This window comes from Pelophylax lessonae, assembly GCF_965119305.1.
Source record: "Pelophylax lessonae genome assembly, chromosome: 2".
NCBI lineage: Eukaryota > Metazoa > Chordata > Amphibia > Anura > Ranidae > Pelophylax > Pelophylax lessonae.
In genome coordinates this window covers 80,348,520-80,365,694 of record NC_138769.1, presented here as the reverse complement: position 1 = coordinate 80,365,694, position 17,175 = coordinate 80,348,520, and the positions used below count along the sequence as shown (strand labels likewise).

Sequence of the window (17,175 nt, the reverse complement as noted above, 5' to 3'; positions counted from 1 at the left end):
AAAAGACACGCACCTACTTTGTACATATTCAGTTAAAGTAAAAAGCAGGACAAGGGCTGTTTGATAAAGAAAATCCGTGCCAGGACAAGGTCATCTAGAGCCCAGGGCGAACATGCCAAATTGTGCTTCCCATCCTAGCACAAATACCCCCAATCATTCCTGTTAGCACAAATCCCCCCCCCCCCCAAAGCACAGTGCCAAAAATCCCCCCTCCTAGCACAAACCCCTCCAATCACCACTTGCCAAATGTTCCCATCTAGAACAAATCTTATCCTCTGCTACCCCCCAAATTCCCCCTCCCAACACAAATCCCTTCCCCCACCTCCTTGTGGTGCCCCCCACCTCACATGATACCACAATGCCCAGGGCAGCCACCCCTCCTGCGCACCCCTTCTCCCGGCCCTGTAGAAAATACATGAGAAATATGTAATGCAAACAATTGGCAAGAAAATAAGTTATTAGAGACATACGAAATAAGAGCCCTTGTTACAGATTATACACAGAAGTGCAAGCTAGTATACCAGAGGCCAAATGAATAGAATACAACTGGTTACAGAATTACCTGAAACTCAGTAGTTCCCATAAACCTAATAGAGCAAGTACGACTGTAAGGCACTGAAAAGTAAAAACATCAGACCTAAACATGTGGAGGAAGCAGCCACTGAATGGTCGCTTTAAAGTGAAAAAAAAAATTGCCTGTATGTTCCTTCGATATTCTTCTCATAAGCTTTGTTTTACCATAGGTTGCTCAATGTAATGGGCAACCTCACTGACCAAAAGAGAGGTAGAGGAGCATGCCAGAGTTCTGACTTTGAAGCTGGATGTAGACGACTGCAGGCTGACCTCTCAAGGGTTTCTACAGATTCTACATTTGTGACATGTTTTTCTGAAACTTAAAGGATAAGTGTTTCATTACCAAAAATATCCTGTGCAGTCAAGGGGCCCTAGTAGGTATTAAAAAACTGTTCAGCTTTGTAAAATGTTCATTCATTTTTTGTCATACCTGTAAGCCATTTGGGCCACTCTGAAAGCCTGGCTGAAAATCTCCTGTCCCGTTTCAAAACCTGTAATGCTTGGAGTGTGCATCCAACAATTTTCAGCTTAAATGCAAGGCATGAGGTTGCTAACTGGTAGTTTTAGGGTCAGGTATCCATGGGGACCCACCGGCCTACAGGCATGACAATAAAATGAATGAACACTGTACAAAGATGCACAGTTTTTCAATATCTACTGGGGCCCCTTGACTGCATGGTCTATATTATGGAAAAAGTGAACCTAGCCTTTAGGATTTAAATTAATGTTTCATATTTATAGGGCTTCTTGACGGCATAGCTTTGTTCATGGAATAATAAGAACTTAGCCTTTAATGTACAATACTTGACATTCTTTATTGTGTATGTTTCTAATTAGAATGTGGAAAGAGAGCCTTGGACAGTTCAAGAATAGTTGGTGGAACAGATGCAGCAGTAGGTGCATGGCCTTGGATTGTCTCTCTTTATTACAATGAAAGACAAGTATGTGGAGCATCTCTGGTGAACAATGAGTGGTTGGTGTCAGCAGCTCACTGTGTCTATGGGTACGTGTCTATGTTTTTTTTTATATATATTTTATTAATGTCTAGCAAATTCAGTACTTTAGAAAGCTCATTCAGATTTTTCTGTGTTTTATATAATTTATCCATTAAGATATCTTGAATAGAGACCTGACGGATCAACCCACTCATTCAAGGCAGCACAGCAGAAACTCCAATAATGCAGTTTGGGTCTTCCTAATTAGGTGGTGGTCTCTGCACTACGCATAGGCAGAATTGAATAATTCAATTTGTCTTTAATTGATATGTAATTCACACATTTAACCTAATCTTCATTAGTAAATAGAGGAAATGTTTTATTGCATCTTTGAAGAATGATTGCCCTTTAGGGAATTGCAGAATAAAAATGGGGTTGAAAAATGAAACAGTCACAGACAACAGATGTGAGGTAGTTTTTACTCTGTTATAAAGAATGCATTCAATGTATTTTCTTGCTCAGTGTTGGATCCATTATTTTACCTTTTGATTATTTGTGGTGGGCTGGGAACCTTGCAGTGAACCCCCTACAGCCAACTGCCTACATCTTCAAAAAATTATAGCTAAGTGTATATATGCAGTGTCCATCCCAGTCCACAGTGATTCCTGATTTCATTATTCTGATCGCATACTAGTGGGTGGAGATGGCAATGCTACTCTACTTTTGATCAGTAGCATTTTTGTTACTTTCCAGTGGATAATTACAATAGTAAAAACAATGAAGTAGTGCAGTCTGAACTGGACATATCATATTATATCCTTCACCTGCCAAGGGGTTCACAGAATCTTGAAGTGAGTGTTCTGGAGAGTCTTGGGCTGTTCTGACTTTGCATCTCCTACCCTAGGGTCAGAGTGATATAAGGGACCCTGCAGCATTATTTATATATTTTATTTGATTTTTGGTAAATATGTTTTAATGCCCAGAGCAAGAAAACAAACTTAGCAATTTATGTAAAACATATTTTCACAACCTCTGCAGTGCTGGAACCTGACACTGTGGGGTTGATTTACTAGAACTGGAGAGTGCAACATCTGGTGCAGCTCTGCATAGAAACCAACCCGCTTCTCACTTCAGCTTGTTTAATTAAGCTTTGACAAAAAAAAAAAAAATCTTGGAAGCTGACTGGTTTCTGTGCAGAGCTGCACCAGATTTTGCACTCTCCGGTTTTAGTGAATCCACCCCTGTGTCTACCCCAGTAGCAGATGTTTAACACCGTTCTTCATTTTATCAAGAAGAGAATGAAATCAACTCTGACACATGGAGAAATTATACAATCTATGTGTGTGATAACAAGTGCTATACATGTTGAAATACATGTTGTTAACCCTAGATAACCTGATCCTTGGCTGAGCAATGCACTGAACCATTACAATAGGGGTGGGGTGGGGTGGGGTTGGGCTGTGTATGGCCAAACTTGGGGCTTTTGAATTTGCCTGCTTCTGAATAGCTTTCCTTCTTCATAAAACTCATGACTATAAAAACATCTTGAAACATCTCAAAGCAACTTTGAAGCAGCCTGTAGCAAGTTTTAACCACCTCAAAAGTCAAGAGTAGGTTTAAGAAACTCGAACATGAGTCAAAACTGCACAAAAGCATACTTTGACTTATTTCTTAGTCTAAAGTCTATATGCACAAGTCTTTATTCACAAAAAAAGAAAAAGAAGACCTTGAATACTAACCTGTCTTTCAGCCCTCCCCACAGATCTCTGCAGTATTAAAGAGAAACTACTGGGTGTAGATCCTTCAAAATGTAACACTTCCAGAAGTGTTGATTTTATGGTCCCCACTCCCCACCATGTGCTGTGGTTCCCCTAGCCAACCCCTACATGACTACAGGATACAGTAGTGATATAGGAGCTAGGGGTTTAAATTACTGGTTATAGATGGACCAGGAATCTGACTCTTGTGGAAGTGTTGGATTCTGCAAAATCTTCAGCTGCCATGTTTTTATTCACTAAAGCAAAGATCTGCGGTGAAGGCAGGAGGAGAGATGAGAAGTCACTTTTAAAGAGTTATTCCACATATAACTGATGCCTGTGGTATGTGTAGAGGCAAGTGGGCTGGCTGATATATTTTACTATATCTCTTGGCATCTCTGTTGGTAAAGCTGGTCCTACACTTGTGAAATTTCCTTCAAAAATTTTTGTTTTATGAATGTTCATTCAATTTTATAATTGTTAGTGGGGGCAAATCAACCTTTGTATTTATTCATAGTGACAGAGGAATAGGATAGAAAACTTTTCTTGAACAAACACATTTCAATGAGTTTATGTGTTTTTTGTTCAGGAAATTATGTTTATTCCAAAACTGAATGTTAAAAGCAAACAAAATTTTGAAGTAAGTTTGAGTGGCATTCGTCAAGTCATCAAATGAACATTCATTTTAACATCTACTAGTGTATGGCCAACTTAAAGTGTTACTAAACTCACAACAGTAAAATCAGTCTGTATATGCAGTAAAGCATGCCTGTTATATTCACTGTGGAACCTAAGGAGTTAAAGAGATTGTAAAGGCAGAAGGTTTTTTTTTATCTTAATGCAGTATATGAGTTAAGATAAAATAACCTTCTGTGTGCAGCAACCCCCCTAATGCTTACCTGAGCCCATCTTTATCCAGCGATGTTGCAGGACTGTCTCAGTTGCCCGGGACTCCTCTCCTCATTGGCTAAGACAATCGGCTCCCACTGCTGTTAATCAAAGTCAGTCAGCTAAGAAAGAGAGAGAGGGAGTGGGGTCGGCTCCGTGTTTGAATGGACTCAGGGAGCCGTGACTCGGCTCTGGTGCCCCCATAGCATATTGCTTGCTATGGGGGCACTCAACAGGAGAAAGGAGCCAGCAGCACAGAAGAGGGACATGAGAAGAGGAGGATGGGCCACATGTTTTTTATTTATTTATTTTTTTGTAAACAAGACTCTACAATCCCTGTGATCCTTTATTATCTGATCCTCCCCTTCTTTTACTGTCCTCAATCCACCTGCTGATAGAACAGAGCGTTGGAGGCACTCTGCACATGCTCAGTTTGGTATGCATTACTAGAGAGTTTTTTTTTCTTGGGAGGGTGCATGTGATCAGCACAGGGCCAAACAGCACTGTCCAGACAGAGGGTCAGGGGACCCGCAGCCTCATATGACAGTCAAAGTAGAATTAAATCTCCTCCTACAAGCTTTAACCAGTTCTCAGCCGGATACTGATAGAAGTCACAAGACTGCTATATACTGCTGATGAGAAAAGGCATTTAGCAGTTTATATTTACTAAAACTATTGCTTTTCCATGTTCTGTGTACTGTGGGAGACCAGATATAGTGAATGCAGGGTCCTGGATTTAGTAACACTTTAAGCTTCATCAGTCAAATATAGCTTCACCTCCTGCAGCAATGGGGCCTTACTTTTCTTCCTACATTATTCATCATTTAAAACCAAATATTCATTCTCGTCATTATCAAATCTTCAGGAAGATAGGTGCCCCTTCTAAGTGGCAATTGCAGTTTGGCAAGTAAAACAAGGGAATAATTCATATAAGGCTGGCATCCAAAACAAGAGAGAAATTCATCTTTAAAAAAATACCAGTTTGGGTTGGCTAAGGGGAACTTTTATAGTTAAACAAAACAATATTAAATCATGTTTGAGTTAAACAGACATTTGTCTGGGCAGAAATCATATCTAAATAATGTATTTTGGTGCACTCCCTCCTTTAGTATTGTCATTGTTTGACACCCTATCCTTGTTCACATTTCCAAAATGAAAAATCAATATTAAAACAGCTGCTGTTGCAACCAGCCACAGCCCAAGTTATTTATATTCATATGTTTGGTTAACATATAATATCGACTTGCAGTAAATGTGCGGTTCACAGATAAAGCCTTTAGCAATATGTAAATGATGTCCCAGTTGGTTGTAAGGCAGATCTCAGCTGCACTGCTTATTGCTTTTTAGCCCCTCTCCATGCAGAGTGGAGGTGCCAAGAACCGGTCTCTCAAACCAAATGTTTCTCAAGCCGGGCATACTACTAATCATTTACATCAGGAGGCTGATGACTAATTAGTTTGAGATTTTTAACTTAGCTGTTTTTAATAATTCAATTAATAACACCTTTATAACGGTTTTGTTGTTCCCACTACTGTTATAATTTATAGCTTTCTGGCTGGAATCAAGATATCTGCTGATAATTCTGTGTTAGGGAACTTGTGTCCCATGGAGCAGTCAGAAAACATTAAGTGCTTTCAAGCTATAATAAACTATCTCACTTAATCTGATACAAAGTTTAAATTATGTGTACTGCAAAAGAGGTCAAAGATTAACACAGAACACAGAGATGGAAGCATTCAGCCATTTACAATTCTGAACTTTTCTTTGTGATCTGCAGAAGGAACTTAGTACCATCCAAATGGAAAGCCAATCTAGGAATGCATAACAGTGCCAACCTCACCTACCCGCAAACGGAAACCAGATGGATTGACCAGATCATCATAAACCCACATTACAACAGACGCACTAAATACAGCGACATAGTCATGATGCATCTAGATGTTAAGGTTAATTATACAGGTAAGGAGATAATAGTATAGTGCCAGGCAACTAGAGAAATCAATTAGTTAACCTGCTAATGCTTAGACTACTCAGAGTATGCTATATATGAATTATCAATTCAAGTGACACTAAACTAAAAAAAAAAAAAGCTAAAATTAAAAAAAAAAAGAATGTTCTATTCTACTATGTATTCCTAACTCAAAAGAGTGCCTTATTTTGCTCTCAGCCTCCTCCAAATCTTCAAATGTATTTTGTTTTGTTTTTTTGCTTCTTTGAGCCAGCTTTCTGATAGAGGATAGCTACATTCATTTCATTCTCAATGGTCCCACTCTCTCTTGCTCATTCACTAGCTGGACTATGGGATTTGTAGCGTGCATAAAGCAGTGTACATGACCACAACTAATGTGCACTACTTGCTCCAAATAAACAGAAGTGAGGGCCATTAACCTTCCTAACGGTATTCCCGAGCGTGGCTCGGGGGTTAAACTTCAGAGCCAAAAGCAGTAACCCCCGAGCCACACTCGGGGTACCGCTAGGAAGATCGCTGGATCCTGAAAGCGGGGTTACTTACCTTGTCACCAGGATCCAGCGATGTATCTCGGTGGTGTCTGGCAGCGGATCTTCTTCCCGATCCTCTCCGTGCCCCGGCTTCTGTTTCCTGCGATGTGACATTCGCAGGGGGGTGGAACTGGCAGCAAATCAAATGTAAAACACACCAAACACACTGATACAATGCAAAATAAATAAAAAATCACATTAGTTTGCCCCCCAGTGCCCTTTCCTGCAGTTTTACTGTACTTTTTATGTATATATATATATGAATATATATAATATATATATATATATATATATATATATATATATATATATATATATATATATATATATATATATATATATATATATATATATATATATATATATACACACAGTATATATATGTATGTATACACAGTATATATATGTATGTATACATACATACTTTAACTTATTTATAGTTTTTTATTATATTATAATTTATGATTTTGTGTTTCAAACTTTATCATACCCGAGATGTTATAAAGAAGAACACACAGTAAAAAAAAATCATGTGTAAATAGTTGGTTTGGGCTGCTCATTCTTAAGAATTACATACAAAATAATGGTACCACTTTCAGCACCTAAAATCCGAAAGAATCATACCGCCAGGGAGGTTAAGTAGTTGATGTGTATGGCTAATTTTTGGAGAATAAGGATATCTTTTAGTATTACTTCAAAGCTAAACTCCAGGCATGACACTTAATAAAGTTTAAATTCATATAAGAGCTGTTTTAGCATTGAAGGGTTCACCCCAGGGGCTGTGACTTTTATTAATAGCATATATCACAGCTTAAAGTGGTAGTAAACCCTTTTATGCCATTTTTACCTACAGGTAGGCTTAACAAAAGGCTTACCTGTAGGTTAAATGAATATCTCCTAAACATGCACTGTTTAAAAGATATTCCAGCGAGCACCAGCCAGCGACATCACCGGCACATGTGCTCTGAAGGAACAGCTTACCTGTGCCATTCCTTCAGAGCTCTTTGCCGTGCCTGGGGCTCCCACGCGCATGGTCAGGGGTGATGTCATCACGGCTCCAGCTACTCAGATGGCCGGAGCTCGCTAACCCGGAAGGAAGACCGGGTGAAGATAGAACCCCTATCAGCGGTGACAAAGCATCACAGAAGGGATCCATTCTAAAGGTAAGTCTAACATAATGTGCTAGTATGCAGTGCATGCTAGCATATTATGGCTCAAATCTGCAGGGGTAACCCCCCTTTTTTATGTTTAGGTTAACTTTACTACCACTTTAATAGAGATACAAGTGGTTAGCTGGCCAATCAATGACAGATTACTAAGTTAGTTCTTACTTCAACAGCATATACATTTAAGAGGGTAGACTGACATGGAGGAATGATCCATCCAGCTACAACACATCTGTCTTCCACCGTGTACATATACAGTTTATGTAAACTTGGCTCAGTTGAGCATTCATGTTTATGTCTGTGTAGCACAGACTCCAAACCAAGCTGGCTATATTATCCCAGGTCCCATTCTCAGTAGGGCATGTCTCAGCCAGGCACACAGTATTTCACAGTCCCTTAACTCAGGAAACAGGTGGTGTATGACTTTTTGCAGTTTATTTGCTGGTTTAATTTGGGTAGGGTATGGGTGAGCCTTGGGATACTTCAAACTAGCAGAAATATGATGGAGGACACCACTAACAGTTCTGTTTCTTCAGGGTGCAAGCACCCTCTTGTATTGATTATTTGATGAACTATAACTCAGAGGATCCCTTTGCGGAGGTACAGCCCGAGTCAGAAAACTGGAGAGAGCTCTCCGAAAAGTGACCAGGACATCCTCTAGGATCTTTACGGGTTGTACTCACTAAGCCACGGGTACTTAATGCTCTCTTAGAGTACTAGTCAGCCTCTCCACAGAATACCAGGTCAGATCATTTGTGGACCTCCTGCACTGCTTTCAGGGACTCCAGATGTGGGTCCCCAAGCTCTAACTGGAGCAGGGACCCAGAAAGATGTTTTCTAAGCTGCAGCTATCAGTCCACAGGGCCTCAGTCCTCAGGCTGGGTCATCTCCCATAGAAACAAGGACCCTGCTATTCTAGGCCCAATGCTATTTATGCACACCTCAGCCGCCTGCTGGTCACCCTCTCAACAGTCAAAAGCAATTAAACACTGCCTCAACTATAGCAACCTAGCTAGAAGGGTGATACATCTATGTAGATACAAGGGTGAATCAGTGGTTCAATTATGCTAGCATTGCTTATCCTGGGTCTTGGGAAAAAGGGGATACTATTACTAACAATTTTTACCACCCACCCCCAATCTTATGAGCTTTCAGACAGCAAGCATTTTTTGATCCGTTGACATGACATTTGGAATTTTCATGTTGATGGGTACCTATGCCACCTCATAATTTTCATATTTGTTAAATGGTCTTAGAGGATACTAATGTCTTGACTCATTACTGATTACTGGTGCTTTAAAATTTGAATCTTCAGATAGCAATATATGATATACTGTTATGGTGGCTTTACACACTTTGATTTATTTATCCAATTGATGTGCAATTTGGTCAAAACAATCCAATCAGAAGTCAATCAAATAGCCATAACTTCCCTTCCAGTTGATTTAGACTTGGTTTGGATCAGATTTGAGCAAGGGTGGAAAATTATTAATCAGTTTAATTCAGTCATATATTATGTCATGAATTTGATCATATTTTGATCGATTGGATTATGAGATTGCCCAGTGGAAAGAGATCCAACTTAGGATCATATCTTCTAGCTATCAATAAAATTCCACTTTGCAAAATGTGGCATATCGATCAATTGTGTTGTCGACTGTTGATTAGTTATTCCTGTCAGGAGAGGTCAATCAGAGAAGAAATCAATCATTTAACAAAGAGGGTGTGGTCACCATTAACCACTTGCTCATCGTAGGCTATTATATGATGGCCTGGGCTTTAAGTGGAGATATCTGAATGATGCCTGCAGCTGCAGGCATCATTCAGATATTTATTTTTTTTCAGCCGGCGATTCCTTGCAATGTAAAAGCCATCATATTGGCTGTTTAGGTGCTTTTCTGGTCTCTCCTGTGCAATCGGGGAACCGGAGAATGAAACCACCGGCAGCAGTTTACCTTAGAGCTGGCTGTGGACTAGATGGTCCCCGGCCATCTCTATTACCTTCGTAAGCTGTAAGCGACATCATGACATCACTTCTGGTGCGGGCGGATGTAAACACTGCCCTTTTTCTGCTGAAAAACCTAAAATTATTATTATTATTTTTTTAAATCTCAAGCTTTCCAGCATAGAGGAGAAATGTTGGGTCTTATAGTCCCCAGATTTCTCTGTAAAGAGGACCTGTCATGCCTTATTCCTCTTACAAGGGGTGTTTACATTATTTGTAATAGGAATAAAATAAAAAATTAAAGTGTAAAAATAAAAATAAAATAAACAATAAAAAAAAATGTTTATCGCACTCCCATCCCTTCGTGCTCACAAAAAGAAGTGAATGCATACGTAGGCCATGCCCGCATATGTAAACAGTGTTTAAACCACACATGTGAGGTATTGCTGTCAACATTAGAGCGAGAGCAAAAATTCTAGCTCAAGACCTCCTCTGTAATTTTAAAACTGTAAAAAATGTAAAAGGGACATCTATGGAGATTTTTAGGTAGCGTAGTTTGTTGCCATTCACAAGCGTGTGCAATTTTAAAGTGTAACATGTTAGGTATCTATTTACCTGGTGTAACATCATCTTTAACATTATACAAAGAAATTGAGGTTAATATTGTGTTTTTTTTTTCTAATTCATGAATGTGTTTTTTTTTTTTTCAATAAAATTGCATTTAAAAATTTGCTGCACATATACAGTGTGACATAAAAATTGTAATGACCACCATTTTATTACTTAGGGTCTTTGCTAATATATATATATATATTGTAAAGTTTGGGGGTTCTAGCTCCACCGGATTGAGTGCACAACCGTTTAAAACATAAACAAAAAGGCTTTATTTCAGCAAACTTAAACAGGCTTCCAGCAGTGCATAAATCAAACACAAAATAAAGTCCGCTTTTCTTCAGCACAAAGGAATAAAGCAAGAAAAAAAGGCACATACGGTTTTGTGGATGGGTCTTCACCCCAAGGTTTGAAACAGTCCTTAATAGACCTCTCAGCAGCTTCCAGCAAACTTGCAGCTCCTTCAGACAGGTGCAACCACCAAACTACTCCTCCCCCACACTCACCTATTGCTGCTTCCTGTCTCTTAAGGACTGCTTCTCATGGGTCTTAACCCTGTATGTGCTGGAATCCCTTATGGTCAGGGGTGGGGGCTCTTTCCCACCCGAATATCACTACAGAGCCCCCCAAATTCCGGGTCCCAAATATCGCTCTATTCAACACAGAGAGCACTGCGATTCAGTCCTCCTGATTTTAGCTATTTCCAGGAATTTCTCACCCGTCTTGGGTGACCCCCTGAACATTTCCCAACTTCCCTTAAAGAGACCACAACCCAAACACAGGAGATATATAACGATTGTCCAGGACCCAACCTTGGCGTCCTGTACATATCCCCCCCCTCTGCCTCAACGCGGAGGTGTTGGAGGCACCACACGACAGCATACAGTGGACTCGGGAGAGGGCATCGGCATTCTGATGCTGTCTCCCGGGTCTGTGTTCTACCACAAAATTGAACTCCTGGAGAGAAAGGAACCACCTTGTCACCCTGGCATTGGTGTACTTGTTCTGTCTCATCCAGGTCAATGGGGCATGGTCTGACACCAGGCGAAACCTCCTACCTAGGAGAAAATACCGTAGGGAGTCCAAAGCCCACTTGATGGCAAGACACTCCCGCTCCACCACAGCGTAGTTTCTCTCTGCTGTCGTTAGCTTCCTACTCAGAAAAACCACGGGGTGTTCTTCCCCATTGACCACTTGAGAAAGGACCGCTCCTAATCCTTCACTTGAAGCATCTGTCTGCACTACAAAATCCTTGGAGAAATCGGGAGCTACGAGCACCGGATGTTGGCATAATGCCGCCTTAAGCTTCTGAAAAGCTTCTTCGGCATTCGCGCTCCACTTTATCATCACTGACTTTCTACCTTTGGTCAAGTCAGTCAATGGTGCAGCAATGGTGGCAAAGTTGGGGACAAACCTCCGGTAGTAGCCAACTATGCCCAAAAATGCTCTGACCTGCTTTTTGGTTAGGGGACGGGGCCAGCCCTGTATGGCTTCTACCTTATTCATTTGGGGTTTAACCAGCCCTCTACCCACAATGTACCCTAGGTACTTGGCTTCCTCCATCCCGATTGCACATTTCTCTGGATTGATGGTGAACCCTGCTCTTCTCAAGGAGTCTACGACTGCCTGAACCCGGGGAAGATGGGACTCCCAATCAGTGCTGAAGACGACTATGTCATCCAGGTAGACGGAAGCATATCTTTGATGTGGACGTAAAGTTTTATCCATGGCCCGTTGGAATGTGGCAGGGGCAGAGTGCAGACAAAATGGCATCCTTTTGTACTGGAAGTGGCCTTCCGGGGTGGAGAAGGCTGTTTTCTCCCTGGCCTCCTTGGTTAGGGGAATCTGCCAGTACCCTTTTGTGAGGTCAAGCGTGGTGATATACCTGGCTGGACCCAACCTCTCAATTAACTCGTCTATCCGGGGCATAGGATATGCATCGAACTTGGAGATTTCATTAAGCTTTCTGAAGTCATTGCAGAAGCGAAGAGTGCCGTTGGGTTTAGGCACCAACACAATTGGACTCGACCACTCGCTCTGCGACTCTTCAATGACATCAAGCTCAAGCATTCTTTTTACCTCCTCAGACACTGCCACCCTATGAGCTTCTGGGATACGATACGGCTTTAACCGGATTTTTTCATTGGGCTCGGTTACAATGTCATGCTCGATGACATTGGTGAGACCAGGTAACCCTGAAAACATGTCCCTATTTCTTTGCAGAAATTCTTTTGCCTGTTGGGTCTGGGGCCTAGACAGGGTAGCAGCAACCTGCACTAGGTCAATCCCTGCAGGGTCCCCTGACTGGACACCTATCACTGCAGACACCTGTTCTCTATCTCTCCAGGGTTTCAACAAATTTATGTGGTAGATCTGGTATGGCTTTCTTCTCCCAGGCTGGTGTACCTTGTAGTTCACTTCCCCCATTTTTTCCACTATCTCAAACGGACCTTGCCACTTGGCCAAGAACTTGCTCTCCACCGTTGGTATTAGGACGGCCACCCGGTCTCCTATTTGAAATTGTCTGATTTTAGCCGACCGGTTGTACACCCTTCTTTGGGCATCTTGAGCCTTCTGCAGATGCTCCCTCACCAACGGCATTACCTTAGCCACTCTCTCTCGCATTTGGGAGATATGCTCTACCACAGTTTTGTGTGGGGAAGACTCACTTTCCCATGTCTCCTTTACTAGATCTAGCAACCCCCGGGGCCTTCGCCCATACACTAACTCAAACGGTGAGAAACCCGTTGATGCTTGTGGAACCTCCCGGATGGCAAACAACAGGGCAGGGAGTAACATATCCCAATCCTTCCCATCTTTCTGGACCACTCTTTTTAACATGCATTTTAAAGTTTTATTGAACCTCTCGACTAGGCCATCAGTCTGCGGGTGATAGACGGACGTCCGCAACTGTTTAATCTGGAACAGTTTGCACAAGTCCGCCATCACTTTGGACATAAAAGGGGTGCCCTGGTCCGTCAATATTTCTTTGGGGAACCCCGTTCGGGAAAACATTTGAAACAGTTCCCTGGCAATGGCCTTAGAGGAAGTTTTCCTTAAAGGGACTGCTTCTGGATATCTAGTGGCATAGTCTAGGATGACTAGTATATATTGGTACCCCCTTGCTGACTTCACCAGGGGTCCTACGAGATCCATTGCAATTCGTTCAAATGGTACCTCGATAATTGGCAAGGGTATCAGGGGGTTTCTGTAATGGGACACCGGGGCAGTTAACTGGCAAGTCGGACAGGACGCACAATACCTTTTAACCTCGGCCTTTACCCCTGGCCAGTAAAACCGGTCAGTTACCCTGGCCTCTGTTTTTTCTGCCCCCAGGTGTCCTCCCAGTGCATCATTGTGGGCTAGATCGAGAAGCATCCGCCTATAAGGCTGGGGAACCAGCAACTGCTCGACAGTTTCCCCTCGGCTTTCAGCCACTTGATAAACCAAGTTATCTTTCAATGCAAAATGAGGAAACCTCTGGTCTGCACCTGGTATTTGTGGGATCCCATCAATAACAGAAACCTGCTCTCTAGCATTGACCAAGGTAAGATCCTGCAATTGAGCGGTGCCAAACGCACCCCTGGATACGTCCAGGTCTGGATGCACTGGCCTTGAGGAGGTTTCCCCTTCACTCTCCTCAACCTGGGACTGTGGTGGGGAGAGTTCCTCATCATCCTCTCCCAGCATAACCTGTAACGGGGAGACTTCCCCCCCCTCAGAGGTCAGCTCGGTCTTGCGACCTGAAACAGAAACAATATCGTCCACTTTAACATTTTCTGCAATGTCATTGTTAGTGACAGGTACCTCCCCATCAGGGGGTTGTGTTGTGGGGATTTCAGGCCCGGACCCCTCAGACTCTGTTCCTTCGAGGCCGAGGGTCCCCAGTCCCCTTGGTTGTCCAGGCTGTTCACACTGTACCTGGTTCCATAGTTCAAAAAACAGTGGGCAGTCCCGCCCCACTATGACATCATGTATCAAATTTCTTACCACCCCGACTTCTTGTGTCACAGAGGTACCACCATAGGCAACAGTCACTGGCACCAGGGGGTACTCTCTGGTGTCCCCATGGATACATACTACCCGTAGAGTCTTACTTACTGGGCCGAGTCTTCCGATCACCCTGGTATGTACCAGCGTTACCATGCTACCAGAGTCCAGCAGAGCCTTGGCAGGAAGGTGGTTCACCCATAGTTCACATTCAAACTGTCCGGTCGCTATATCAAGATGGGTGACACATGCTCTTTGCACATAAAAAGAGCTTCTCCGAACAGTTCCACACTCCATAGGCTCCTCCTGAAGTGGGCATTGTGCCCGGGTATGCCCCCAGGACCGACATCGCCAGCACTGTATGTCTCCCATCCTTGGGACAGGAACCAACCTCCGTGGTTCTGCTGAAGAAGATACCGGTTTGTGGGTGACAACGTCTGGCGGACCTTCTCTCCTAGGTGCTGTGGCTGGCCTGGTTGCCCTATGTGTGGGTTCCCGATGCTTGGCAGGCCCGAGCAGGTCTTCCACCACAGTGTATCTTTCGACCAACTCTACCAGCTGGTCAGCGGTTGCAGGGTCACCATGGCTTACCCAGCGCTGTAGGTCATCTGGTAGGGACCGCAGGTACCAGTCCATCACTACCCGTTCCACCATTTGCGGGCCTGTCAGCTTCTCTGGTTGCAGCCATTTTTTCACCAGCTGTACCAGTTCGTGCATCTGGGACCTGGGTGGCCGATTAGGTTTGTACCTCCAGCGGTGCACCCTCTGAGCCCGGACAGTTGTGGTCACCCCCAGGCGGGCCAAGATCTCTGCCTTCAGACGCTCATAGTCGCTGATGTGCTCAGTTGGAAGGTCAAAGTAGGCTTTTTGCGGGTCACCAGTAAGGAAAGGGGAGATAATGCCAGCCCATTGGTCACGGGGCCACCCCTCTCTCTCCGCTATCCTCTCAAAAGTTGTGAGAAAAGCCTCCACATCATCACTGGGGGTCAGTTTTTGCAAGTAATGACTGGCTCTCACAGATACTGGGTTGCCATCGGCAATGACTGCTTGCTCTCGTCCCTGAGCCAAACGCTGTACTGCCTCCTGCAAGGCAGCCACCTGTGCTTGAGTGGACTCCTGCTGGGCAGTAAACTGAGCAGCTAGCAACCGTGTGCTTTCCTGTTGTGCCTTTACAGCCTGTGCCAGGGCTTGCTGCTGCTGAGCCATTGCTTCCTCATGGCGACGGTTTGCCTCTACTGAGGCTTGCTGCTGGGTCACAGTGGCTTGCACCAGTGCTTTAATAACTTCCTCCATGCCTGCTGTTTGTAGTGTCTGAGCTGTTTTCACCCAAGACATGCCATAGGTATACTGTCTCTTTAAATGTCAGTTTTTGGTTTTAAACGGCTTTTGCGGCTGCAAAATGCACTCTGCCCGCATCCGAGACACCAGTTGTAAAGTTTGGGGGTTCTAGCTCCACCGGATTGAGTGCACAACCGTTTAAAACATAAACAAAAAGGCTTTATTTCAGCAAACTTAAACAGGCTTCCAGCAGTGCATAAATCAAACACAAAATAAAGTCCGCTTTTCTTCAGCACAAAGGAATAAAGCAAGAAAAAAAGGCACATACGGTTTTGTGGATGGGTCTTCACCCCAAGGTTTGAAACAGTCCTTAATAGACCTCTCAGCAGCTTCCAGCAAACTTGCAGCTCCTTCAGACAGGTGCAACCACCAAACTACTCCTCCCCCACACTCACCTATTGCTGCTTCCTGTCTCTTAAGGACTGCTTCTCATGGGTCTTAACCCTGTATGTGCTGGAATCCCTTATGGTCAGGGGTGGGGGCTCTTTCCCACCCGAATATCACTACAGAGCCCCCCAAATTCCGGGTCCCAAATATCGCTCTATTCAACACAGAGAGCACTGCGATTCAGTCCTCCTGATTTTAGCTATTTCCAGGAATTTCTCACCCGTCTTGGGTGACCCCCTGAACATTTCCCAACTTCCCTTAAAGAGACCACAACCCAAACACAGGAGATATATAACGATTGTCCAGGACCCAACCTTGGCGTCCTGTACAATATATATATATATATACACGTTTTGGGGGTTCTAAGTAATTTGCTAGCAAAAAAAACCTTGATTTTTGTATATATATTTACATATGTATCATATATATATATTTACATACATTTTACATATATGAGAGATGTCAGAATTTGCCCGGTTGGCAATATCTGAACAGGTAAAACTGCTTTAGAATATGGTAATCATTTTACTCGCACATGCTCAAAAGATAGACTTTAAACTATGAAAGAAAAAACACAATCACACTATCTACTGTATAATTAGCAAAAAAATGCTGAGCTGTTTGTGAGATTCACAGAATTCCTTTGCTTTACTGACATTTGTGCTAACCAGCATCTATAATATCAGTTAAACCATTGCACCTTTACACCTGCAAGTATTTATCACCAGAAATAGGAGGCCAGGTTCACAAGCCAGATGTGAGTGGCTGCAGCGTGAAAGCTAAAAGCAATTCACGCACAAAGCCATAATGATAGATGATCAATCTTAAAGAGTTGCTAGCAAGTTAAGAAAAGGAATGCCTTGTTTTATATATACTGTATAGTTTTATATTAACCACTTCAGCTCCGGAAGGTTTTAACCCCTTAATGACCAGGCCATATTTTACGATTTGGCGATGCGTTACTTTAACCGCTTTCCACCTGCCGCACGACTATTTACGTCGGCAGTCAGCCCCTCACAGGCAAAGCGACGTAGGGCTAGGTCGCTAGCCTGTGAGGGTCTAGGGAGTGAGCGCGCGCCGCCGGA

The 17,175-nt window shown here is 43.0% G+C and overlaps 1 protein-coding gene across 1 annotated transcript in view; it reads left to right on the top strand.

The window, feature by feature from the left end:
- The window catches only part of TMPRSS15 (transmembrane serine protease 15), a gene marked incomplete at its 5' end in the record, with an annotated part of 640,117 nt that overhangs the window by 543,290 nt on the left and 79,652 nt on the right, over positions 1-17,175 (top strand). Inside the window, 2 exon segments of the mRNA XM_082246136.1 lie at positions 1,411-1,576; positions 5,931-6,112. Of these exon segments, the coding sequence (XP_082102262.1) occupies positions 1,411-1,576; positions 5,931-6,112 (348 nt within the window).